We start from the raw sequence: 25,751 nt of genomic DNA, 5'->3' as shown, positions 1-25,751 counted from the left end.
TTTAGTAGTTACAACAAAAGCATTGGCATTTTAAAGCCCCTACACTGAACCATCAGCATAGTTTTACAGGGTTGCATAAATTAACCTTTTATATTTAACATTCATTAGCATTCATTCATCAATTATATTTATATTAAAGATGCTCTGCTTTGTAAAGAGAGCATCTAAAATAAGGCCTTCAAGATGGCTTTGATTTCACAATGACAAGTGAACCACAAGATCTAACATGCCAAATGTTTATTACTGTGTACTTATCACTAAATCTATATCCAGTTTCTTTCCCGGACAAGACACGTAAGCCCATTTAATACTCATGTCTTTCTAGGAAAGTCTTAAAATGGTTGCAGCCAAACAAGGATACATCATGTTCAGCAACTTGCTAGAGGTAAGAGAATACATGAGGCTATGCCCACGTGGCACAGTTTTTAAATCCACACCTTCAGGATGAAATTGTGAAATTGGCACACACCCTGCGTGATGGGGCTGTGTAAAGTGTGGAATAGGGCACAGGCTCCCCACAGGGTATGGAGGAGCCCCTGCAGTCAGTTCTCTCACCTTGCACAGGGGAGAATGGCAGGCAGGTCTGAGCACTCATGGGTCTATCAGATTCATCCTCTCCCTGCTCTTTACTCCACCTTGTGTGCAAAACCTTTTTGGCCCAGATTTGTAAAAATGGGTTCCTAAGCCCATAGTTAGGCACCTAAATAAGTGGCCTGGTATTTAATAAGAGTTGCTGGGTGCTCAATACTTTTGAAAATCAGTTTAAATACAGACTCAGGAACCTAATTTTAGGCACCCACTTTTTCAAATCTTGACTTTGTGCCCAGGAAGGCAAAAATGCAGGCCATTTACTAGGAAGGCTATGATGCATTGCCACTGCTGGGCCAATTCACTCCTGGCTACAGCACATGTTACTCAGTGTTAATCCTTTAGAGTGGGTGTAATTTTACAGTAAAAAAAAAATCGCTCTCATTTTTTTGTATGTTGCAGAATGCCGGCTTGATGAGTGTAATCAGTGATCCTCTTCATAAACCAGTCACCTTGTTCTGGCCTACAGATGCAGCTCTCAGAGCTCTGCCTAAGGAACAGCAGGATTTCCTGTTTAAAAAATCCAACAAGGACAAACTGGTGCAATACCTGAGATTCCATGTCATCAGAGATGCCAAGGTGCTTTCACACATTTCCTGATTTGTTTAGAAGAGGCATTGCTAAAACTCCGTTCTCCAATACCAAATCTTCCCACTCTGTGTGTTTCTTTCACAGATGTTAGCCTGTGATCTCCCCAACTCCAATTCACTGAAGACCCTTCAAGGTTCTGATCTGAGTGTTAAATGTGGGGATAACAACAACTCTATTGTAAGTGTTGAACATACCAGCACTTTAGGAATCCTCATGGCATGTACTATTTAATAACATAGGTCTTGATACTACATTGGGAACCTCTAGGGCACACCCTCCCCCATGCCTGTGCAGAGCCCCCCCAAGGAATTAACAACACTGGAATCGATATTCCACATACACAATGGTCCACATTAGTGTATCCCAGTGCAGGAGCAGGGCCTTAGAAAACGGATCCACAGGTTTGTGATTTGTCTTACAATTAAGTGGCTTATTGAAGAATAATTTTCTTTATCATAAGGCAATAATCTCTCTTAATAACTGTCTGGCACATACCTTGAAAGAGAAATCCCACTGTGGCTTAGGCCCAGATCCTCAAAGGTAGCCAGGCTCCTGATTTCAGTGGGAGTGAGGTGCCTAAATACCTTAGCATGTAACAGATCAAAATATAGAATGAGCTCATACAAGGTGACTCTGGGAGAAGAGTTAGAAGTATACTATGTACCATATAGGCTATATTTTAGGACTAGGTACCTGCAAATTCTTATTGCCTAGATACAAACCTGTCCCAAATCTGTTGTGCAAACTGCAGGGTTTGTGTGTGTAATTACCTGTTTGCACTCAGATAGCTGTTTCTGAACATTTGGCCTTACATGTATACACATTGACTAAGGAGACACTGTGAGTGTTATGAGGGAGCACTCTGCCTGCTCTTGTAGGGGAGGGATCTCATGGGTGGTGGCATCTGCCCATCATTCCCTCTGGCACCTACCTGCAGGGGCATAGCAAACTGGGACATGCACAGAGACAGGGGTTCATGCTTAAACCCAGTGGGAAACACTGTTATCCTGTCTGGAAATGATATGCAATTTTTACTCTGTAAAAGAGGTAATTGGCTTCAAAGCCAGATTTATATTCTTACTCATTCCTGAAGAGGAACTGCACATGTACTGAACCAAGCATCCAGTAAAACAGGCTCCTTATTTTATGCGCCTTTCTCTCTTTGCCTCTCCCTCAGGGTGACCTCTTTCTGAATGACAGGAGGTGTCGAGTAGTGCAGCGGCACCTAGAGTTTGATGGTGGCATCGCTTATGGCATTGACTGCATGCTAATGGACCCCACCCTGGGTGGTCGATGTGACAATTTTATCACAGCGGATTTCCCGGTCAGTCAGTCCTTCCAGTCAGTTTTTTGACCGTGGCAGAGATGTGAACTAGGGGCCAAATCCTAGCCCCACTGAAGTCAATGGCAAACCTTCCACTGATTTCAGTGCAGTCAGGGTTTGGCTCCCTGGGTGAAACCCTGCTTAAAGTGCTACTTTGGGTTTGTCTGGTGCGAAGCTTAGGGTGGACCTTGACTAAAATGAAGTAAAAGGTGAAGTAAGGTGCCTAAAAGATACACTGAGGTCCACCTGCATATCCAGTAAGGAAAAGATCAAGGTTAGGTTGGGGTTAGCTAAAACGTGTCAGCTACCCCTGACCTAATTTTAGCCACCTCTCCTAATCTAGAGAAGCTCTTTATGGACAAATATGACTACGAACAGAGTGTAAAACTTCATTCTCTTTGGACGCTTTTGAATAATGCATGTTGAGAGAGAGTCAAATAAAGTTACCACCTATAAGAGGATGATATTGTCACTGTCTGAGTTACAAGTAAGGTTAAAAAAAAAAAGCCATTATCCATCTAATCTGGTATCCAGTCACTAACACTGGCTAATGCTCTATGCCTTCACAGGAGCATGTAAAAACCTATTACAATACATCTAAATGTGTATTGTCACACCATGGAGGGAATTTTTTTCCCTGACCTTAGATGGTGATCCCTGTAAGCAGGAGGATCGGTAGTGCTTATTTTTATCCTGACTGGCATGTCTGGGATGCTTGTGCTATTTGTATAATTTTCTATATCTAGATACTCACGTATGCTCAAGGTACCCATTCACTATGCTGAGGAGAGCCATAACAGTATCTAGAGAGAGAGAGAGAAATACAATTATGGCCAAAAAGCCACTAGTGGTTTCGGGTCCTCAACTTGGGTCATCTTAAAGGGGCCTGCTTTTCAGAGGGCGGGTGCTCAGCGCTTCCTGAAATCAGGCCTCTTAAAGTATCTCAGATTGGACACCCAAATCAGAGACACCCCAAATTCCACCATCACTTTTGCCAGTGTAGACCTACGTACAAACAGATAAATACATCTCCCCCCTTACCTATTTAGTTGAATAGCAAATTTGCACTTCCAGAACTATTCTACTGGGAAATTTCATTTCTCTTTCATTTCATTAAATTGACTTAATATACCTGTTTTGTTGTTGTTTTCCTTTACTATTTCCCCTTTATTATCTCTTTTTTGAAAGTTCCTATAATCTATATTGGGAGTAATAAAATTGGATATTTTAAAAGGTATTTTTCTCTGCTCGTTAATTTTACTGCCTATATACAAGTAGACACTTTTCTGGTACTTTCAAACAGCTTTTTGTGCTTATTTTTAAACCTGTTTTTTTCCCTTTCTACAACAGGGGGATTGCGTTGGCTGTTACAATAATCCTAAATGCCCTACAGGAACCAAACCAAAGGTAATAATAGTGTCTTTTTAGAGCAGTCTAATTGGCTGGCTACTGAACCCTGCACAATAATAAACTAAAAATAACACACTTTCAAAGAACAATGGAGCTGTGAACAATGAAATCACTTGGTGAAATGAAACAACAAAACCTCGGTCCTACTGAAGTTGTAGTGGGTTACAGATCTAATGCAAAACCCATGGAAGGCAAAGTGGGGGCTTCCATTGGCTTCAATGGGTTTTGGATTAGGCCCTGTCACATCAGCCTTTCCCCATTAAAAATTATGATCAAATCCTATTAGATCAGATGTGATGGAGAGTTTGGTGGTCTCACCCTAGCACATTCTGCACAACAAAAAACCACTTGATGCTTCTACTCATGTGGCAGGCTGTGTTTTAGTGAGGAGCGTGGAGCTAGGAGGGATTGGCAGGGTCAAATGCATTGGCAGCATTCTGTCTGGCTTCAGTTACTGCAGGAACCCTAAACTTTTGCCAGCACTAAATTCATCTACAGACATTTTAGTAATTAAAAAGAAAGAGTTTAGACTGGCATACTCTTTGTTCTCAAGTTTCTCTGCTTCCGTCTACCTAACCTTCAATGAGAACTCCAGGAAACTGGCTTAAATATTTATCCTACTCTAAACATTACATGCCAGATCCTTGGCTGGTGTTAAATTGACCTAACTCAATTGGTTTCATTGGAACTGGACCAAAGTACACCTGGTGAGGATCTGGCCCACAGGGCCCTTCTCTTCTAGGTGACTGGTTCAAATCTAGTCTAAGTCAGTAGTGACCCAAAGTTACCACCATCTGATGCCTCATGTGAAATGAGTGAGATGGTGTCAGTTTTCTTCTAATGTGTTCCCCCCCATTTTTGCTACCTTTGGCTGTCTCAGCAGAAAGACCATAGATTAAATGGGAGGAAAACTGAATTAATCTCTTTCCTCAGCGTTAGCCTCATCATATCAGCTTGGGGGAAGCTTGTACCACTGCTGTGCTTTTTCTGTAGGTAGATCATTTGAATCTCCAGGGCTGTCAATCTGACCAGCTCTACATTAAAAAAATACAGGGAGTTAAACATTTAATTACCTGTGTTTTTATCCCCATGCCGGAATGTGCAATGTTTAGGGAGGAACGCAGAAGTGTACGTACCAACTCTACAGCCGGAGCATAGATGGCTGTCGCCAGGATTGTTCTATGGTTGTCTGGATTGCAAAGTGCTGTCAAGGTTACTATGGACGAGACTGCCAAGGTAGGATTTCCCTGATTACCCTTTCAGGTCTCTCTGGGAATAGCTGCCAGACACCACAAGGTGATGAGGTAATTCCTTATATTTAATTGTTTTAAAGGAATATTGAATAAAGTCCTGCAATCATGACCAGGCACTGATCATGACAGGTTTCATGGTCTCGTGTACTGAATATGATCAGAAACAGGAACTGCTGAGATCTAATCTCAACTCTGGCAGAGATTTGCCCTGTGACCAGAGATAACCTCTTTCTGTCTGTTTCAAAGAGTAAAGCAGGGTAATACCCTGTTTTAATACTGTAGTGAGAGTTCATGTATCCATAAGTAATATTATTATTACTTTTCCACTCCAAATTATAACTTAAATATGCTCAAAAAGATTCTTTTTATGTTAGTGATTTGTAAACTGCATGTTAATAAAGAATAAAATTAATGTTATAAAGAGTAAATGTTGCTCTGTTATGACATTACATGGAGACATTTACATTTGAAAGTCCTTTTAAACAAACACAAAAGATGAGAGATCCACATCATATGCCAACTTCTGGGGAATGACATCAAAATGCATTAAACATGAGTGCTAGAATTCACAGTTAGTGCACACGCATAGATGCCTCTGAGATGAGTTCAAAGAGCATTAAGCACTAATGGGGCGGTGGAGCCCTGTTAGTTTAAATAAGTATTGACTTTTGGAAAACCAAAAGTGTGGAATTGCTAGCAAGGCTGGTACTGTATCATCTAACTAACTTCCCAACCTTCACTCAACTGTACCAACATGCTTGCCGAACATCCTGTGTTTTAATCCAAGCAATTGTTGGCATGGACACAGGGGTTCATCCACATGGCTGAAATTGCAGTTTCGGGGCCTATGAGTCTTAATGAGTGGGCTCCAAGTTACAGCCTTCAAGTAAATGAGGTTTTATGAGTCCACGATGGTCCACTGAGTGTGGGGGGGATTTTCAAAAGCACCTAAGGGATTTAGGAACACTTTTATGAGCTAACATTTTTGTGCTCAAAGGTTTTCTAAAACCAGTTTTCTTAGAAAACAAAGTAGCTTGGAAACACGAGGCTGAGCTGAAGACAACTGACTCACTGCATTTTATCCTTTCTAGCCTGCCCAGGAGGGCCAGAGACCCCATGTAATAATCGTGGCTTATGTAACGATGGATACTCAGGAACAGGAGAGTGTAGATGCAACAGTGGCTTCAATGGGACTTCGTGTGAGCTGTGTTTGCCGGGAAGATATGGCTCTGATTGCAAACGTATGTTTCGGCCTTGGTTCTGAATTAACATTTGATTAAAATGCCCCATTTTTCTATATTTATTTGTGAGGCAGAAAAATATTTTAATGCCTTTTCTTTGCTTTTTCCACTTCACAACTGACATGCCGCAGTCCAAAGACTGGCTGAAGCTCACTCCAATGCAGAGCTCCAGCACAAGGCTTCAATGTAGGGCTTACATGGGACTTCAGTGGTACCTAGGCTTTTGTGGGTCCCTTGCACTGGGGTGAATTTCACCCACTCCTCCTATCAGTTATACAGTTCCATTCTGCAGTAACATGAAGCAGGTTGAGGCTTCATTTCTTGCTCGATCTACAGTCCTTTTTAACCAAAATATAGCCTTCTCCCAACCCCAGTGACAGACAAGACAGTAGTATGGAAACACTGATAAAATACAGGACATCAAAAGGATGTCTCATGGCTATTAAAGGGAACACTTTATACTTACCATATGAAAAAGAGAGAACACATGAGGTGAAATTAATTTGTAGAGATGGCCAGCAGGTGGCCTGTGCTCCATGGACGTTTCTACATAATCCCTCAGTTGTGGTTTTTCAATTGGATTTTCCAGATGTACTGGCCTTGAGCATCCTCAGAGTGATAAATTTCACCCTAGATCAAAAAAAATATATATTCTCTGTATAAAGGTTTAAGTTGAGCAACTAAAGATAGCACAAGAGATGAGATATTAACTCTCTCACCTTAAATTACTGTTTTCAATCCAACACAGATCTACTGCACAAGAAATACTTTGTGCTTAAAGGTCCAGGGCAAGAGGGTAAGGGAATAGAGGAACATCACCCTACTATAAAAAGAAAAACATTCCTAGTCAGATACTTTTAGTCAGTCATGAAAAATATCTCAGATGTTTTTGAGGGTGAGACTATATGTGAGCAGGAAACTGTTACACCTGCTTGAAAACAAAGTCTGCTTACTCTGGTTAGGGGCAAACCCCAGCTTTGACCTTGTTAACAATCAAATGAACAATCAAACACCTTGAAGGCTGGTCTGAGCCGGCTTCCCAGGTGTGACTGCTCTTAGGGTTCCTAGATCAGGCTGCTCAGCCCCCACCCTTTAAATCCTCTCTACCGAAGATCTCTTTGATAGAACAACTCAACTGTCAAGTTTGTCAACTCTCTTTTTATTCCCTCTGGCTAGACAGCCTGCCCTCCAGGTTTGATATAGCTGGCAGCTATTGCATGCTAAGCCTGCCTTCCACCTATGTCTCCAAGACAGACCATTATCCCCTTCCTGCCATGGGCCAGTGTCATTTTGTTCACCCCTTTACAAATCTGGATCTATATTCATTTTCAGGTCGGTATTAAGCTAACACCAGTTAGTTCAGCTGCCTTCTTGTTAGCTAATGCTATATATAGCCAATGATCTAAGTGACATTTCTCTTGGGAAGAATTTTCCTTTCCTAATTACTATTCTGTCCATGATCAATCCATTTTCCTTTTACAGCCTGTGACTGCAAGGCCCATGGACAATGTGATGAAGGACCCTCCGGATCAGGACAGTGTTTCTGTGAAACTGGATGGACTGGTCAATTCTGTGAAACCAAACTAGGTCTCTATCTTCTCACTGGAATCTGTTGCAAAACAATAGGTTACAGCGCTCACAGCAAGTTTAATCAAATCGGTTGTTTTCATGCAGGGAAAGTAGCTAGATGGGGTTAATAACACCAGGAACCCTGCTTTGTGCAGGATAAATGTTGAAATACTTTTGGTATGAGGATTGAAACCTATAAAGAAAATTACATTGTGCTAGCACTGTGCCATGATCAGCATAATGCCCCCAAAATATCTGCGGTTCCTCTAAAGTTGGAGCTTTGTAAACCTGCTTGAGAACTGATTGCAAAATGTATCAAAGGTGTACTAGACTTCCCAATTAGACATCCCAATGGATGCATCTGCTGGGAACCCAGAAAACATTAAGTGCTTGGTGGGAGCATTGATTCATTGCAATCAATATTAACTTGGGAGATCGCAGTTGGACAAAATCTGTACAAATGGTGGTACTGAGTCAGTGGGTCCCAACTTTTTTGGTCAGTTGTTCTCAGTTTACCAGACTAAGGCTATGAGAATATATCTACTCTTCAAGCTGCGGGTGTAATTGACAACTCAACTCAGACATACCCCAGCTAGCTCTGATTGAGCTAATGAGCTAAAATAGCATGTAGCCATGGTGGTGCAAGCAGCAGAAGAGGGCTAGCTACACTGAGTATATGCCTAGGAGCTTCACTGTATATGTCTACACTGCAATGTAATCCTGCGGTTCAAACACAGGCTCAAGGCTAACCCCCCTTCCGTCAATACACAAATCATGCTAACCCAGGGCTTAGACCCAGAGTCCTAGGGCCACATGGAAGTCAAGGATCTGAGCCTGAGTCAAGCCCTATTGCTTTGCAGTGTAGACACAGCTCCACTGAACTAGTGCGTTAGGAGTCTGCCAAAAATATCCCACAATCCCATGGGCCAACTTTCTGTGTCCTCTGGAAGTCAAGTTTTCCCACACTGCACCATGAAAAAAGGGCTAGAGCAGCCATATTTTTGGAGGTTGCTAGGGAGTCTGGGATATGGGACTCAGACCCACATAATGCAGTGTAGACGCTGGAGCCCCAAGTTGGGACCCAGGGTCCAATAATTCCTAACCTGGGTTTACAAAAGAGTGTAGATGCTCAAGCCCTAGGTTAACAAACCCAGGGTCTGCTAACTAAAGTTCTGCAAACCCATGGTTTACATTGCAGTGTATACAAACCTATTGTGTTTGGAAACTAAGACAACTGAATGAGAGGCAGGCAACAGCAGTGCACTGGGACTCAGCACAGAAGCTTTTCATTAATGTTAGCCAGACAAAAAAAGCCTGATTTGCCAGTGGCCGAGACTAATCTAGTTCATCTCCCTGCTGTGTAGCAGCAATGGTGTTTGTGTCAGACTCAGAGTCTGTGTCAGACTCAACTGGAGCTCCGGTTGATTCCATGACTGCTTTTAGCCAATTATTCTAGTGTCTATGTGAGCAGGCAGCATGATCTAGTATGTCAACCGCAGGACTGAGAATTGAGACCAGAGAGTTCTAACTTCAGCTCTCATAATGGACTTCAACGAGTTGCTTACCCACTCTGCGTCTTTGACCTTGTCTGTAAAACAGGAATAATATTTACTGACCTACCACCCAGCAGAGATGGGTAAATAATGAATGTTTTGATTCACTGGCAATTCTGAACACCTGAGGAAAAAAATCATTGTGGATTGAACCAAAACTGAAGTTTTAAGCAAATCGAAAAAAGAGGTTTTTTTAAACAATTTAATTTCATTTAATAAAATTAAAGGACATTTTGAAACAAAAAAATCATTTCAAATAAAAAAATTGAAGTAAATGTTTTAGTTTTTTTTTTCTTTTTGTAGACTTTTTTTTTTAACTGAAACTATTTGATCAAGTCAATAGAAATTCACAAAAATGTGTAGTGTCACAGAAACTGCATTTTTTGCTAAAAAAAAGTTTCAGTCAAAAAACTTCATCCAGCTCTAGCTCTCAAGGATGTTAGGAGAATTAATTAGTTATTGTTTATAAAGCGCTTTGAAAATGTAAGCACTATATGCCTGCAAACTACAATACAGTTAAATGAATGTTTCGAGAATTGTACTTAATATCTAATTCAAATAACATCCCCTTTTATAATATCAAGCTATTACTGTAAGTGTACTTCAGAGTGGTGAAAATCATTTCACTTGCAACCGATTATTATCAAAGTATGGCCCAGTACATAGAGCTTTGAATGAGGATTTGCATTCTATTCCTGAACTGTTCTGCTGTGTGATCTGGGTAAAAATCACCTCATCCTTGTTTGCCTATCTGTAAAATGGGAATAACAATACTTACCTCCAATGTAAAGTGATCTGAGATCTATGATGAAAAGTGCTATTTGTGAGCTAGGTATTATATTCTGTGGTAATATGGATTGTCTCACAGATTTTGAAGTTAACATGTACTGTATACAAGTTTCCTTTACTCTCTAGATGAGAGCACATATTTAAAGTATAAAAAGTCATTTTCATTAGATATTTTACATTCTTCACAGCTCTGCCGCCTGTGTGTTCACCTAATTGTTCTAGGAATGCCGTCTGCAAAGAAAGCAACATGTGTCAGTGTAAGCCGTTTTATGAAGGAGATGGAATCACATGTACAGGTGAATTCATAGAGTCATAGAATCATAGAAGATTAGGGTTGGAAGGGACCTCAGGAGGTCATCTAGTCCAACCCCTAAGGGGTGTGTGGATGAGCCCAAGCCCTTGATGAGGACTGGTGTCCCTTTTGTGCAGGACTCTATACAAATAAAGAGTAGCCGAAGAAGCTTACAGTCTAGTCAGCCACAACAATGTTCCAGCTGTTTTTAAAGAATTAAAGAGGCAGCATTTTCTAGTGAAGGAAACACACTCTTTAAAAATACTCCAAATTTACCTATTTTCTTCTTGCTTTGTAGCTGTGAATCTCTGTAAACAAAACAATGGTGGGTGTCACCAGAATTCAAAGTGTACACAGAGTGGTGTGAAAGTCCTTTGCAGTTGCCAGAAAGGATACACAGGAGATGGCCGCACCTGCCTTCCCATAAATCCTTGTGCTGATGGGCTCAATGGTGGTTGCCACGAACATGCCATTTGTACAATGACAGGACCTGTAAGTTGTCTGGGGGGAGGTGTTGGGTTTTTTTTGTTTTTATCTTGGAAATCCTCACTAGACACCCAATCCAGCTCCTAATGGAGTCAACAGGAGTTTTCCCAGTGGCTTCAGTGGGAGCTGAATATCAGACCACATCTCTCAAACGTCCCTGACTTTGAGACACATCATTCATTAGTCCCAGCCTGCTTTCCACATAACTTTGGCATCCACTCAGCTTACCAGTGGAAACAGTTTACGTTAGAAATACAGAGTCATGAAACTGAGGTTACCGAGGAGTTATTTAATGGCTCCCTCAGCACGTTCATGTATTCTTCATGCATATTTTTGAGAACCCGTCTGATGGGTATGTCTTACCCCACCCAACGTTTGGGCCTTCGCAGGCTGAGATGTATGAGAAGCTTAGAGGAGACATGTAAATATTCCTGCAGCTAAGTCTCACTTCTCAGCCTGTTTCAATCAGTGGCTTGTTAAATTCTTTTCAGGGTTCCATATGTATTTATTTAATATTATTTTAAGTGGCTACAATGTGTATATATTATTATAATTCTTCAAAGCATATTCTTAGTGGTGTCGGTATAGATGCTTTGGCCTTGATTCAGCAAAGCACTTAAGCATGCACTTAAGTGTTTTGCTTAATAAGAATCAGAGATGACCCATGCCTGCCAATAGTGGGAGGGGCAGAGTGAGGGCAGACAGCTTTGGCAGTGTTACTGAGCATGCCCAGTCCATGTGAGCCTATTCAGTACAAGCCAAGCAGCAAATCGGGGGGGGGGGGGGGACGACACGTGATCCCACATGCCCCCCTACACGCCTCTGATAAGGATGAGTTCTAGTCTGTGCATAAGTGGTTTATTGAGTCATGGCTTTAGCCAGTGGCGTTTTAGCAAATGCACATTGTGCTGTTCCTGGACTCAGCAACTGGGATACTTCCATCCATTCGGAAAATGCCATTTTCTGTTGTCATTTCTATGTTTGTAAAACTTTCCATTTGGACTGTTTAGTCTTTTTTATTCTTTCTTACCAGGATAAACGCAAATGTGAATGTAAAAGTAACTATGTTGGTGACGGGTTAGACTGCACAGTGATGCAGCTTCCAGTTGACCGTTGTTTGCAAGACAACGGGCAGTGCCATGCCGATGCCAACTGTGCCGACCTCCACTTCCAGGGTCAGTACGCCAGACAGACTCAGAAGTAGCATGGTATGAAGACCTAAGGCTAGGATCCTTCAGTTGGATCCATCCAGGTGGCCCCCATGTCCATGTCAATGGGGTTCTGCACAGATGCCTACTATGCAGCAGTACAGGCCCTAATTGAGCAGTCCATCCCTATTCAGCAAGTCACATAAGCACATGCTTATGGCCTGTTGAAGTAATGGGACTTATGCACCTGTCTGAAGTTTAAGAATGTGCTTTAATATTTTGTGAATTGGGACCTTAGAAAGCATGAGATGAAAATGATTCCAAATGGAAATATTACCCCACAAGTGGCTTGTTACATACTGTCCCCATTTCATGGAAATTCCTCAAGGATTGTTCAAACTATTACAGAACAGTGCATTTTGTGCCCAGATAGTGAAACTGTGTACAGCCCTAAGGTTAAGTTATTTATTGTTTACTTACAGATGCTACGGTTGGAGTTTTCCATTTACGTTCTCCCCAAGGGCAGTACAAACTGACTTATGAAAAAGCAAAGGAGGCCTGCGCCGGCGAAGGGGCAACAATAGCTACATATAATCAGCTGTCATATGCTCAGAAGGTGACGTAGTGCTGAATTTCAGTGGCAATGGATTCCATTTGTGTACTGTATTTAATGGCTGCACAAGGGTGAAATAGAACTGTGAGACTCAGCTATTTGAAAGTTGAGTGCTACAGGATATATACACGTATAGCCTAAGGAGGGCAACTTCTTAGCTTTATGAGTAGGCTTGGTAGAATTTGATTATTTTTTAATTTCAACAGATAAGATCAATGTTTATTTTTAAACATTTTTAGATTTTTGATTAAAATTTTCAGTTTTGCAAAATTATGGATTTTAAGCATTTTTTAGCTATATAAATTTTCACCCTTCTAAGAAATTATGGGAGGTTGACAGACAATTATTTAATGATAGTAGATGTTGAGATTCAAAAAGTTAAAGCTTTTATAACCATTAAAATATAAATTGCCAACATCACATGTCAAAATATACAAAGTAAATATCCTTAAATCAACAAATCATACCTGGTTTTACTAGTTATTTATCACTAGTCCATTTGTAACAAGCCTAATTCAAAAGACCAAATCACTGAATTTTTATTCTAAGTTCTCAAGCAGCCTTTTTTTTTTTTTTTTTAACTTTGCCTGTCTGTAAATTTCAATTATCAGTGGAAATATGTTTTCATTAGTTTGTGTGTGAAATAGACGTTAACTGACATTTATCAATAAAAATCTAATCCTTCCAAATCTATCTATGAACCAAATTCTTCTATTGAGTACAGGCACAGAATATTCATTGACTTCAAATAGGAATTGCATGTTCACTTGTGAAGACAGGATTTAGTCTTATGTCTGGAAGCTGAAAACCTACACTGGAAATCAAAATAAGGATTTCTTTCTTTTCAAATTCCAAGTTCAGAAACACACAACAGGAAAGGTGCATTTGTTTATTTACAGTTCTGTTTCCTCTGTGCTTTACAATATTATTAATGTGTTGGTTATAGGCAAGATACCACTTCTGCGCTGCTGGCTGGTTAGACAATGAAAGAGTTGGTTATCCAACTGCCTTCTCTTCCCCAAACTGTGGATCAGGCTTTGTTGGAATAGTTGACTATGGGCCTAGGGTCAACCTGAGTGAAACCTGGGATGTCTTCTGCTACAGAGTCAAAGGTAACAGAGTGCCTATATCTAAGGTGATTTGGTCAAAAGACAGCATCATAATTAGTTTCAGCACTGTTACTAAGTTTAAGACCCCAGCCCATAGTATTAGCAAGAAGTTCTCTTTCTAAGCTACATAAAATTTCTTTGAACTGGCAATTTTTTTTTCTTCCACAGAGCAGCAGCAAAGTCTCCTAGAATAGACCATTCGGTTTTGGCTTGATGTCTAAAAGGCTTGTGTTTGTATTTTACAGATACGAACTGCACCTGTAAGACTGGCTATGTGGGTAATGGCTTCACATGTAGCGGGAACCTGCTACAGGTCCTGATGTCTTTCCCCATGTTTACAAACTTCGTGTCGGTATGGACTAAAGAAGTAGTTCATTGTTTTGAAATACAAACAAGCTAAACCAAGTTTTATAGCATAGCAAATACCCCCAAATATATTTGTTTACATGTAAATGTTCATTTTATTAGCCCAATCCACTCAGAATGAATAGTATACATGGGTGAGTAATCTCACTCTTTTCTTGCTGTATGAGAAAGTAAATATGAATGTTACAAAAATGCAGCGTGAAAGCAGGGTGGAGCAATTTAAATCATGATTTCTTTTTGTTCCTTCCTAGGAAGTCCTGGTTTACTCTAACAGCTCCACGAAAGGCAAACGGTTCCTAAAATACCTCATAAACTTGTCAACCCAGGCCACTCTCTTTGCCCCAAACAATAATGGACTAAGAGAAAATGAGGTGAGCGTCTATTTATCCTTTTTTCTTTCATGGTATCAATATTACATCATTCTAAGCAGGCAGGCCGAAGACCCCTAGTAACTGTTTAAATTTAATTTGAAAGATTAAATCTCCGTGAGCGTGAAGCGAATGCAGTCGTAAGCTGGATGGTTTTACTAGGTCGCTAATCAGATAGGCAGACTTGTCTCTTTCCTATTTTCCTCTCAGGCCATCATGAATGCAAGGTTACATATTGTGAAGCCACTTTTAAGAATTTTTCAGACAGTGGGTTTTGTTACCGCATATGAAAAGGCCTTTTGAGGCAAGTTCAGCTCTGCAACTGCATCTGTAAGAATAGCTGTTAAAAAGAAAGTTGTGTGTGATTTTGGTATCGGGAATTTGTTACAAATCCATTCAGAAGAGACTATTCTTCTACCTTATGTCCTTCATCCGTTTCCAAACCATTGTTGTTTTAAACTTTATGGGTGGAATCCTGGCCCTTGAGTTCTTCAGTGAGGTCAGGAGTTCATCTTAAGGCCTGGGTTATCCCACAGTGGAATCAGGAGTTCATCCTAAAGCCTGCTTTATCCCTCAGTGGTGTGTTAGGTAGTCTGAAACTTGTACATTTCTTAAAGGTTTCTCACAAGCACATTTTTAAAAGACGTGGGCTTGTACCGTTGTTTGATTCTTCAAGGTTCCTCTCTGCATGTGATGGTGCAGAAAAATCAGCAAGGGGACGCCTTTTGTCCAGCTAACGTTTTGCTTTGTGTAATACTCCAGGATCAAAAGCCAGAGCCCCTCCTCCTAATGACCACTGTGTCAGGTAGCAGAAGTGGAGAATTTCAAAATCCATCCTGGACATTTAATCTAGTGGTAAACACAGCTGGGTGAGTTAGATTAGTAAAGGTGCCTGTATTTTCCCTCTTCTTTAGACACTTTCCGGACGAGACATTGAGTATCATGTGTCCAATGCCAGCATGCTGTTTTATAAAGACCTGACCAATGGGACTACGCTTCAAACAAGGCTAGGGGAAAGACTCCTAATTACATACAGCACAGGCCAGGATTACCAAATCGCAACACCTAAGAAGGTATCTGTGTTAAAAATAAGTCTGCTGTCCCCCGCTCCTATCCCCCATCTTGTGTTTCGCCTTGTTTATTAGCACGCATTGCACAATCAGGGGTAGCACTGCCTCAGGGAGAAGCCGCAAGCCAGAAGTCTGCAGTGATTTCTAGTGCGAGTTATCCAGCATTTCGTGACCGGGTGCTGTCGAGTTACAGAAAGCTTGAAATGTGAGGCAGGGGAAGATGGAGCTTGGACCAAAAGGCCAGAAGTGTGTAACAGTGCAGTGCAAGTTTGGGCCCAACTTGAACCTGAGTGTGCTAGAAGAGCTGGTGCTCAGCGGGAGAAGGGAGTGGCATTTGGTTTACTACTAAGGAACCTTCCTAGCTGCATAACGGATTGAAATTTTTCATTAAAAACAAACTGGCCTTTGAGAATGAACATTTTCACGGAAAACTAATTTTTTAAAAAAAATATTTTCTGCTGTTTCCTCAAAAACCTGTGGACTCCTCCCCCCCTCCAAAAAATATCAAACAGAAAAATGGCTTACATTTTGAAAAAAGCACACACAAGTCTTCATTTATGTTGAAAATGTTCACTTTCTGCCCTGCTCAAGCACTTTGTGTGACAGCAGCCTCTCCGTGGCGACTGTCTGTGTGCTAGACTCCGTTACGCAGGTAGAGCAAGAGAGAGTCTTGTTTTGATGACAAGCTCTTTAGGGCAAGGAATGTTGCAGACAAGCTTCCAAAGAACATGGGTCTAGTTTTCCTGGTTAGAACAGAAGCCTGGGCTTCTGAAGACGGTGACACGAGGGAATAAATGAGAGTGGAGAAAAGCTGGAAAGAAGATCAAATGTTTTTCTGGAGATGAGGGATCTGCAGAAAAACATTCAGAGGTGACAATTACAACTTATCCGATGAGGAATTTAGAAATAAAACTCCACCCTCCATTACACTCTACTATACAGTTAGAATATACCATAACAGCAGAACCATTGTCTCAGCACAGTGCTAAGTTATATCACTCACTAAAATAACTTTTTCACTGCCATTTTTCCCCTCGTCTGACACTTGAGTTAGAAAATAACCCCCTCCATAGATCTCTGGTTCTCCCTCCTTGAATCTTGCTCCGTGGGGATGGGGAGGGGTGTTGTTCCAGCCCTTCCAGTGTCCAGTAGGTTTTGGTCTCCATGTGATTGTAATACACAACCCTCTACCTCTCTGCTTAAAATCCACCAAGAGAAAACCAATGTATTTTCTAGTCTCCTTCATTTGTGTAAGAAGCGCTTGAGGCTTCTTGGCATACACATGAATGAGCGTTCTCCTAACACTAAAGTGCGCTCCTGTCAACAAGTATACCCCAGCATGCATAGCTGTATCCCTACAAAGGTGTCTATCCCTGTAATGCAGGTCACTTGATTGTACAGTTAAAAGCCAGTGGCAGACTGCATGTCAATCTAACTGGCTGAGTTAAACAATCTCCCTCCTTCTCCAGACATTTTCGATGTTCCTGGTGACAGCACTGCCCAAAGGCATGTCAGAGTGGAAGGGAAATAAGACAGCTGACTTACAAGTGCGCACCCACCATTCAGCTCAGCACTTGCCTCTCTCTAGCATGATGGACCAGACCCACAATGCACTTTCAATGCTTTTAAAATGAGCCCTGAGAGGCTAATAAAAGCAGTGAAGATTGAGATTATAACCTGGGCAGTAACAGCAATAGTTTTCCTGTTATATTGCCAGCTTCACTTCCTCTTGGTGGCAACATTACATTTGTGTTTGCAAAATTGGAAATGCTTTAATCTAATCCCCGAGACCCTGGCACAGATCCACACATTCACACCACAGGGCATCTGCACAGGGAGCTATTGAGAGGTCAAGCAAACACCTGCGTCCACACTGTATCAAGCCATGAAACCGACATTTCACATAAAGTGGCTGAGCCCCTAAATCCTTCTCATAACAACGTTCATGCTGCCCAGAAAGACTCTCTCTCCGAATCCTACTGGGTGACTCCTCCCATCTCTTATGCAGTGCAGACAACGGTCCGGGTGATTCTGTTCCTATACCTGTCTAGCTGGAAAAGTTCCAGAGGGGTAGCCGTGTTAGTCTGTATACAGCAAAAACAACAAGAGTTCTGTAGCACTTTAAAGACTAACAAATTTCTGAGGGCATGAGCTTTCGTGGGCTGCAACCCACTTTGTCAGATGCATGAAGTGGAAATCACAGACAGGAGGTATATATATATATATATATATATATACACACACAATGGGGAGAGCAAGTGCTAACAAAGTCAGTTCAGTTAGGGTAGATGAGGCCTATTCACGGCCATTGATCAGAAGGTGAGAATGTGTGAACAGTGACAATTACTTCTTGTAATGAGATAACCATTCCAAGTCCCTATTTAGACCCAGGTAGAAAAGGCTTCTTTGCTCACTGTTAGCACAGCAAACAAGCTGTGACATATTCTAGAGCAGGGGTGGGGAACGTCCGGCCCGAAAAGATGTGTCAAATCATTTGGTCTGACCTGGCGGCGGGGGGAAATTCAGCGGCGGCGGGGGGGGGGGGTTCTTGGCGTTCCGTGGGGGGGGCAGTGCCCACCGCCAAAACCCTGCCCGTCCCCTTTTTACTTCGACCCAGCCCCCCATGGAACCCCGCCGCCGCCATGAAAGGCCGCGCCGCCGCCGAATTCTTTGCCACCGAATGTTAGCCGCCAGGGCCAACATCAGCCCTTGACATAAAAAAGGTTCCCCACCCCTGCTCTAGAGCAAGATAGACAGGGCTCAGCGCTGCATGCATTTTTAGAGAGACCAGAAAATACGTCAGATGGCTGTAAACCTCAGCCCCCAGCTGCGCTCCACATACACTGGGCACAGCTCTGGGGAGATGAGAAGCTATTTGCAGCTTCTTGACCCTGGAGCCAAGCAGAGACCACTTTGCCACTGGTGTCATTTAGAGCAGCCCCGCCACACCAGCCAGTGACTGTCACATCCCCATCCCCCCAGAAACTCTCCTGGCACAACTCCCTGGTGTAGGAAAGCTGGATATGCTAGATCTACATCGGGTAAAGATCCCTCAACCGTTGAAGGATCACCAGCTGGAGAGATCCAGCTTCTCTGTGCCATAGGAACAGGATAAAGGGAGCAAACAGAGGCGCAGGATTGTTGCATAGGTAGTAAGCGTTCAAGGTGAGTTTTGTCAACTGGATTTAGAACGGTCTGGAGCAGTGGTTCTCAACCTGTGGCCCTCGGTGGCTTTCAAAGTGGCCCGCCGCTCCCCTCCCACTGGTTGCAGAAGGGAGCCACCGCGTAAGGACCCAGGCAAAGTGCGTTGCCCCAGGGCTAAAAGACCAGTGCAGGCTCCTTTCTGCAGCCGACGGGACAGGAGATCAACACTCCCTTCCCCCTGGCTGTGGAAGGGAGCACAGCAGAGAAGGCTGCAGAGGAGAGGAGGGGGACTGCTGGCAGAGACTGGTGGCCCTTCAGGGTAGTAAAAATTATATCTGTGGCCCTCGAGCCAAAAAGGTTGGAACCACTGGTCCATATCCCATTACTGCTCCCTTTTATCTCCCATTCAAATAGAGCCCGGGGAAGCAGTGACCAAATGCTGCCATCCGAGACCCGTTCCATGGCCTCTATGAAATGAGTTGGTGGGCTCAGACTGGTTGACAAGCATCGACCTCACAGTGCCTCTAGCACAAGTAGTACTGAATGGTAGCCTCAGCAGAGAGCCAGAAACTGATGGGCCCAGGGGGTGACAATGCTCCTGGTCAGGGTTGAGGTACAGTGGCAAGGCCCCGAGGAGACGGTTGTCCTGTTGCTCTCCGCACTGCACTCGTTCTGTGCAAACAAACAAATTACTTTGCTATTAATCACTAAAACCATAATACAGACCAAGGGACAAATTTAATTTCCTGGCACGAGAGCCTGGCTTCCCCCTCTTGTTGGTTAGCTCTGGCCCAGAGGATCCCTGAGAGTTTGAGCAATAGTGGGCTGATGTCCAGTAACCAGACAGGGTATTGTCTTTAGGCCAATGTGTAATTGCACAAGAAAAGTCTCCCTATTCTAGTCAGTGAGAGGCGTAGGGAAATAAACCTAAATTTCACTTTGCTCTGAAAACCAGGAAGATCAAAACTCAGTTCCCATTGTTCTTTTTCTGGGTTAGAATGAGACCAGATACGTGGATGGAAAATCGATTCTTGAATGGGATATAATTGCTTCCAATGGAGTAATCCATATCATTTCAGAGCCTTTAAAAGCGCCTCCTCCACCACCTGTAAGTATTTGTAGTTGTTGTTATATCTTTTGAAATCATTGCTGACGGTTGTGAATAATTTCTTCATAAAAATCTTCCTATAGTTTCTTAAAAGTAGCCTTTCATTTGCGTCCTCGTTTTATTTCAGGTTAAGAATTTATTTTAGCAGAAGTTGAGTTTAAAACTCAAGGACAAGGTTACCGGTAGAGCTGGTCAAAATTTTTCTGATGGAAAATGCTGATTTGTCTGAATCAAATTATCCTGTGGGAATCTGTCAGATCCACCAAAGCTTCCTATGAAAGCTTCAGCTCCCCAGATCTGTGGCTCCCCTGAGGCTATCTGGGAAGCTGGTTTGCCATGTCAAGAAATTTTTGAAAAATTTAATTTCAATTTTTCCAGAACAGAGTTCTTTGGAAGTTTCTGTCCTGGGGGAAAATTTTGCATTTCTGATTTTTCATTGTGATTTGGAACAAACAAACAACATACTGTGACGTTTTCTGCAGGATAGAAATTCCAATTCCCACACGGCTTTGATGAGCAGATCACCACCACAAATCCTACCAAGATAGCAAGCTCATGTACACACTTATGTTCTCCTTTCATTGTGTGCAAACGTAGCTTTTGGTCGTATTCTGAGCAAGATCACCCGAGGGCGTGTCTACACATACATTGTACTGCTTTAACTACAACCGAGGTGTAGTTGTACCAGTTTGACTTTCCCAGTCTAGCTATAGTGGAATAAGCCCATCTGGTGTCAATGCAATTATACTGCTATAAGCATTTATAAGCATTTATAGCAGTATAACCTGTCCCCGTACAGAAAGGGGGATAATTTATACGAATATAAACCATCCTTTTACTGGTAGAACTGCATCTGCATTAGGGGTTATACTAGTGTAAATATTGTGTTAATAGTTCATACCCCCAAGCTAACAGTCATACTAGTACAGAATGTGTGTGTAGATCAGGATTGTATTGTTCCACCCCCGTACTCTTACCGCCGCACAAATTCTACTGCAAAATTCTACAGTTCTCACCTCTACAGTACAATTGTCTGACAATGTGTTTTCGTAAGAAGGAATCTTCACTGGGGAAAGGGATCACCAGCTGAGCAATGAGCAGGCCTGCCAGCAGGGGGAGGACAAGGGAAACAATTGCCCAGGGGCCGGGTGATTGAAAAGGACCCAGGCGGATGGGAGGATAGATATGCATCCTCCTCTCCTCCACACACACCCATTGCCCCAAGGTCTCCGCCACTCAGACTCTCCAGCCCTCTCTAGAGCTATTTATTATGCGCCATGCAGGTTCCGGGATGGCTGAGGAGACGGTGTCTGCTAGTCAGCTTCCCAGGTTCATCAGTCATCTCCCTGGGAAGCCCAAGGGAACCAGGAAGCTGAGTAGCAGATACCGCTTCCTCAGCCGCCCGGGACCCTGGATGGCATATAATAAATAAGTAAAAACTTCTGGCGGAAGCCCACTTGGACCTCAGCCATCCCTTTCTAGCGGAGCCCTTGACTGCGCTGCCCTGGGGCCCGGAATTGCTGTCAGTGGGCCTGCGGGCCTGTCACCTTCACATCATTAAAAAGAGTGAGCAGCTTGGTATTCTGTTTTAAAATGAGGGCTTGTTCTAACCCATGTTTATGTGGGTCTTAGGCCTGGGAACTCTCACGCACAAAAGCAGTTCAAGAAGAATTAAACTCGAGGCAGCATACCTGCCTCCCACCCTGTCCGGGGTATCCTTGCAGTGCGCATCATTTTAAATGATGGGCTCCCGCTGTGGAACGATGCTCAGCACCCGGCTCCACCACTCAACTCTTTTCTCCATGAGCAGGCTTCTCTCCACGCTGGATTTGGCACAGGAATATTCTTTGCCGTCATCCTGGTTATTGGCATCGTGGCTTTTGTTGGGTACTCGTACTTCAGATTCAGGAAGAGAAATATTGGCTTCCGGTATTTCCAGGTAGGAGGTGGTTGAGTGTGAAACTGAATGAGAAGGGGGTTGGGCACCGTCGCAGGCCCATCCCCATTCAGGGACAGATACAAGCGACAATGTCCATCCTGTTTGGGTCCTGTCTTCAAAGGCATCTTTGCTTGTTACTAGACTAGTTAGTCAATATGCTTGTTTGCTTCACACCATGCACCGGACCCCCACTGCTGCCTCTATGTGCTGGGTCAAAGTCTCTGTTCCTGAGAATCTGGGGTCTGCTGTTAGATTTGGAGACAGGCAAAGTCTCTTCAAATGGTTGTGATGCAGCCTCGCCCACACAAGCTAAACAGCCTGCACAAGGAACCTCCAAGACTCACCCGCCGACCTGTTTACCTCACAACAAGGACAAGAAACAGTGCCTGCAGTCAGGGGAGCGCAAGAGACAAACACAGAGGAGGTGGGGCCATGGCCCCCTACTCAACAGCAGTCCCTGAGTGAGCCATGTGCTCAGTGGGGATGCAGCATGCACGCTGTCCTGCACACCAGGGTGAAAATGTACTTGCCTGAGGCACAGTCCTTCCAAGAATTCCCCCTAGGGCAGTGTGGTTATATACACACAACAGTCTCTCTCTCTCTCTCTCTCTCTCTCTCACACACACACACACACACACACACACACACACAATTGCTCTAAGCTTGTATTCTACAGCAGCCTGCCACAAGGTCCTATTTCTCCAGATCACCTAGACACGCAACTTCAGGAGGCTGTTAACCCTAACTATGTCCACATTTGCTAAGTTTCTAAAAAATAAGCTTAGATGAGATATTTAATATGGAGCCAGCTAACACCTGTCAGCTTTGCACAGTGCCTTCACAGGAAGCAATCCAGCAACAAAGCTGTTCAGCACAAGATACAAGGATGGATGATTAAAAAAAAAAGAATGTGTGGGGTCATGTAAAAGGGTCAATCAAAAAGAAAATCCACCTAGAAACAGCCAGAAGTCCCTATGTATTCTAGCCCCTGCATATAACATGAATTGTCATTTAGGATGTAAGAGGAATATTGATTTGTATTATGGTAGCATCCAGAGGTCACCTGTGATGTTCCCTGTGCTAAAACATTTGCAATCTAAATAGAGAAGATCAAAGATGTGGGTGGAGGGGAGAGAGGCACAGCGGTGAAGTGATTTGTCAAAGATCACACAGCACAGCCAGGACCAGAATTCAGGTCTCCTGAGTCTAAATACAGCATCCAGCCATTAGACCACACTGCCTCGTCACTGCAGGAATGTGAGCTAGTTGGTTATGCACAGCAGAGTCAGTGAAATGCTGAATGCCTTACTTGATATGCCGATAGCAGAATGATGGATTTTAAATGGGTGTATGGTTTTACACAGGCAAAAGAAGACATAGATGTAACAGCACTAGACAAGCCCCGGCCTTCAAATATCACAAATCCCTCATATGAAAGTTCTACTCCTCCTCCACCTGAACCTACCTACGATCCTTTTTCTGTAAGTTTTCATTTTGATTTTCAAGTCTATGGTAGTTTAAGATCATGGAGATGGAATTTTATAAGGGGACCGTGTCTAGCTGAAAGTTGGAAGGAGGTATCTAAATGTGGCGGGGAGGGAAGGGGGAGAAGGGGGAAATTCAATCATTGCTACCCCTGGGGCCAGCTCCACCAGTAGCAATAATCGGATTCTAGACCACTCAGAAGCATTTTAGCCACCAGATCTAGCTCTAAAAGACACTGTGGTTAAAATGCTGGTGGCTGCTAGTAACTTGTCTATGCAAACACTCCCACAACCCCATCCCCAGTTGCTAACTTAGGGGTAGCAATGGTAGGAAACGTGTAGAAGAAACCTTAGCAGTGGTTTTTCATCCTTTTCTGTACTGTGACCCTATGTGAGAACAGAGATGTTTCAGAGTGAATATTCCTATAAAAAAATTGCATGCTGCTCTTGGATCAGTTTGATGGTCATTTAACAGCATTTTACATATTTGCTGTTTCACTCAAACAAAAGTTTGCAATAGCAAGGGAATTCAAATATTTTGGGCACTATGTACTCCCTCCTCCCACAAGATAATTGCAGGGAAATGTTAAAGACACTGAAGGCAAGTGGGGTTAGTCCTTGTGGCCTCAATTCAGCAAAGCACTTAAGCATGTGCTTAAAAAATCCCACTGACTTCAGCAGAGCTAAAGCCTGTGCTTTAAGGGCTTTGCTGAAAGAGGCCCATATAGGACTGACGACTCAAGTTTCCTTTGCCTCCTTTCATGGTGACTGGAGTGAAATACCATGATGCAATCCCTTTCTGGCTGTAAGATGGATGACATTTTGGGGGAATCTCTCACTGAGAAGAATCTGAAATGCAGTTTAATGTTTGTTCTGGGTTTTGGACTTCCTGTAACACATGTTGTAGGCACAACAACAGGTATAGAAATTCACTGTCGGAGAAGTTATAATTTGGACAATATTCTAGAGTCTGATACTTCATTTATATTTTATAGGATTCTGATGAACAGCAGCTGGTAATGAGTGGGCCTCATGATCAGTTTTGAAGACTGAAGTGGGAATTATCAACAGTGAAAAACATTTCTCTACAGTCTAAAATTAACATTTACTGTGAATAAGCCATGGCTAAGCACTTCCAGAAAAAAAAATTACCTTTTATAATTAAAAAAGTATGTGTTTAAAATGCAGTCCTAGGTGTTTGAGATGGGGAATTTGCTGAAACATCAGTTGTGTGTAAGGAATATCAACTTCCATTTTAAACAAATACAAAATTAATGTAGAAATGTATTCTTCTGCCTATGAGACAGTTAAAGGTTATTTCTATTTAAGGACATAGCAATTGCTAACAGCCCAAGATGACATAGTTTTTTCAGAACACCACTTAGCCACATTGATTTACAACTCCTGTCTTTCTGTAAAGAAATCAGTCTCTTAAACACATAGTTCTGATGTACTCTGACGACCTTTCTTGGAGCACATACTCTGTGTTTGCTACCCTTCTGTCTTTGTACCTAACTTTGTCTTGGGATTGAATCCAGAAGTGGCTGACAAGGGACAAAAACCATAAATGTGGTTTTAATAGTATTATGACCTTCATTTTTAAAATTGTTTGATCTTGTTAGCAACGCTCTTCCTTCTAAAAGGTGAAGTAACTGGGAATGTAAGCACAGTATGTCTGGTTTGCCTACTCTGAGCCGTTTACAACTTCTTTCTGTCATAGTTAAGAAATATTCATTGTAGAGGAATCAGTGAGGAATGCAAGTTATGTATGACTTTAACCTTATTTCATTCTTTTATTTCAAGCTATTTTTGTGCAGAATGGACATCCAACTTGTTTACTGCCTGTTTTGCCTTCCCCATTCACTTTTCAGTGGTTTACTGCCTGCTTTGCCTTCTCCGTTCACTTTTTCAGAAAAGTAAAAAAAAAAGAACCCTTGTGTTGTCTGTGTATTTGTATCAACTTAGTTATAGGAGATGCAAATTTTAAATGAACAGCAATAGCAGCTGCCATTTCTACATATACTATACTGAAGTAAATAATGAAAAAGTTGGAAGGGAGTGGGGAAATTCAGTCTTAATGCTGCAGCAAGTCTCCAGATCACTGGAAAGGCTACATAACTCAGTAAACATCAAGGAGAGATTTTTGTGTTTGTGATAGCAGTGGTGGTAACATTTCACATCAAATATATATTTACTGGCATTTTCTTTTCTCTCGTCTGTAATAAATCATTTTTTGTGTAGCACAGGATTGCTTTCATATAAATGTCCAAGGATCTTTCAGCAGATTAAGCAATACAAGCACACCA

At 42.5% G+C, this 25,751-nt stretch overlaps 1 protein-coding gene across 1 annotated transcript in view; it reads left to right on the top strand.

Annotated features, from left to right (window-relative positions):
- The window catches only part of STAB2 (stabilin 2), a 128,585-nt gene extending 103,218 nt beyond the window's left edge, over positions 1–25,367 (top strand). The window contains exons 50-69 of the mRNA XM_067536088.1: positions 326–385; positions 991–1,167; positions 1,264–1,356; positions 2,357–2,503; positions 3,854–3,910; positions 5,026–5,149; positions 6,258–6,407; positions 7,890–7,994; positions 10,507–10,614; positions 10,909–11,102; positions 12,130–12,271; positions 12,727–12,860; positions 13,804–13,969; positions 14,212–14,318; positions 14,584–14,703; positions 15,615–15,773; positions 19,912–20,022; positions 21,833–21,961; positions 23,326–23,442; positions 24,441–25,367. Of these exons, the coding sequence (XP_067392189.1) occupies positions 326–385; positions 991–1,167; positions 1,264–1,356; positions 2,357–2,503; positions 3,854–3,910; positions 5,026–5,149; positions 6,258–6,407; positions 7,890–7,994; positions 10,507–10,614; positions 10,909–11,102; positions 12,130–12,271; positions 12,727–12,860; positions 13,804–13,969; positions 14,212–14,318; positions 14,584–14,703; positions 15,615–15,773; positions 19,912–20,022; positions 21,833–21,961; positions 23,326–23,442; positions 24,441–24,491 (2,451 nt within the window). The 3' untranslated portion in view covers positions 24,492–25,367. The remainder of the gene's footprint in view (positions 1–325; positions 386–990; positions 1,168–1,263; positions 1,357–2,356; positions 2,504–3,853; positions 3,911–5,025; positions 5,150–6,257; positions 6,408–7,889; positions 7,995–10,506; positions 10,615–10,908; positions 11,103–12,129; positions 12,272–12,726; positions 12,861–13,803; positions 13,970–14,211; positions 14,319–14,583; positions 14,704–15,614; positions 15,774–19,911; positions 20,023–21,832; positions 21,962–23,325; positions 23,443–24,440) is intronic.
- Positions 25,368–25,751: the final 384 nt, after the last annotated feature.

The sequence above is a fragment of the Emydura macquarii genome, unplaced genomic scaffold (genome assembly GCF_026122565.2).
Source record: "Emydura macquarii macquarii isolate MOO-44397 ecotype Brisbane River unplaced genomic scaffold, CSIRO-AGI_Emac_v2 contig_3530, whole genome shotgun sequence".
Taxonomy (NCBI): Eukaryota; Metazoa; Chordata; order Testudines; family Chelidae; genus Emydura; species Emydura macquarii.
Note: the sequence above shows the minus strand (reverse complement) of the source record. Positions and strands in the feature narration are given on the sequence as shown.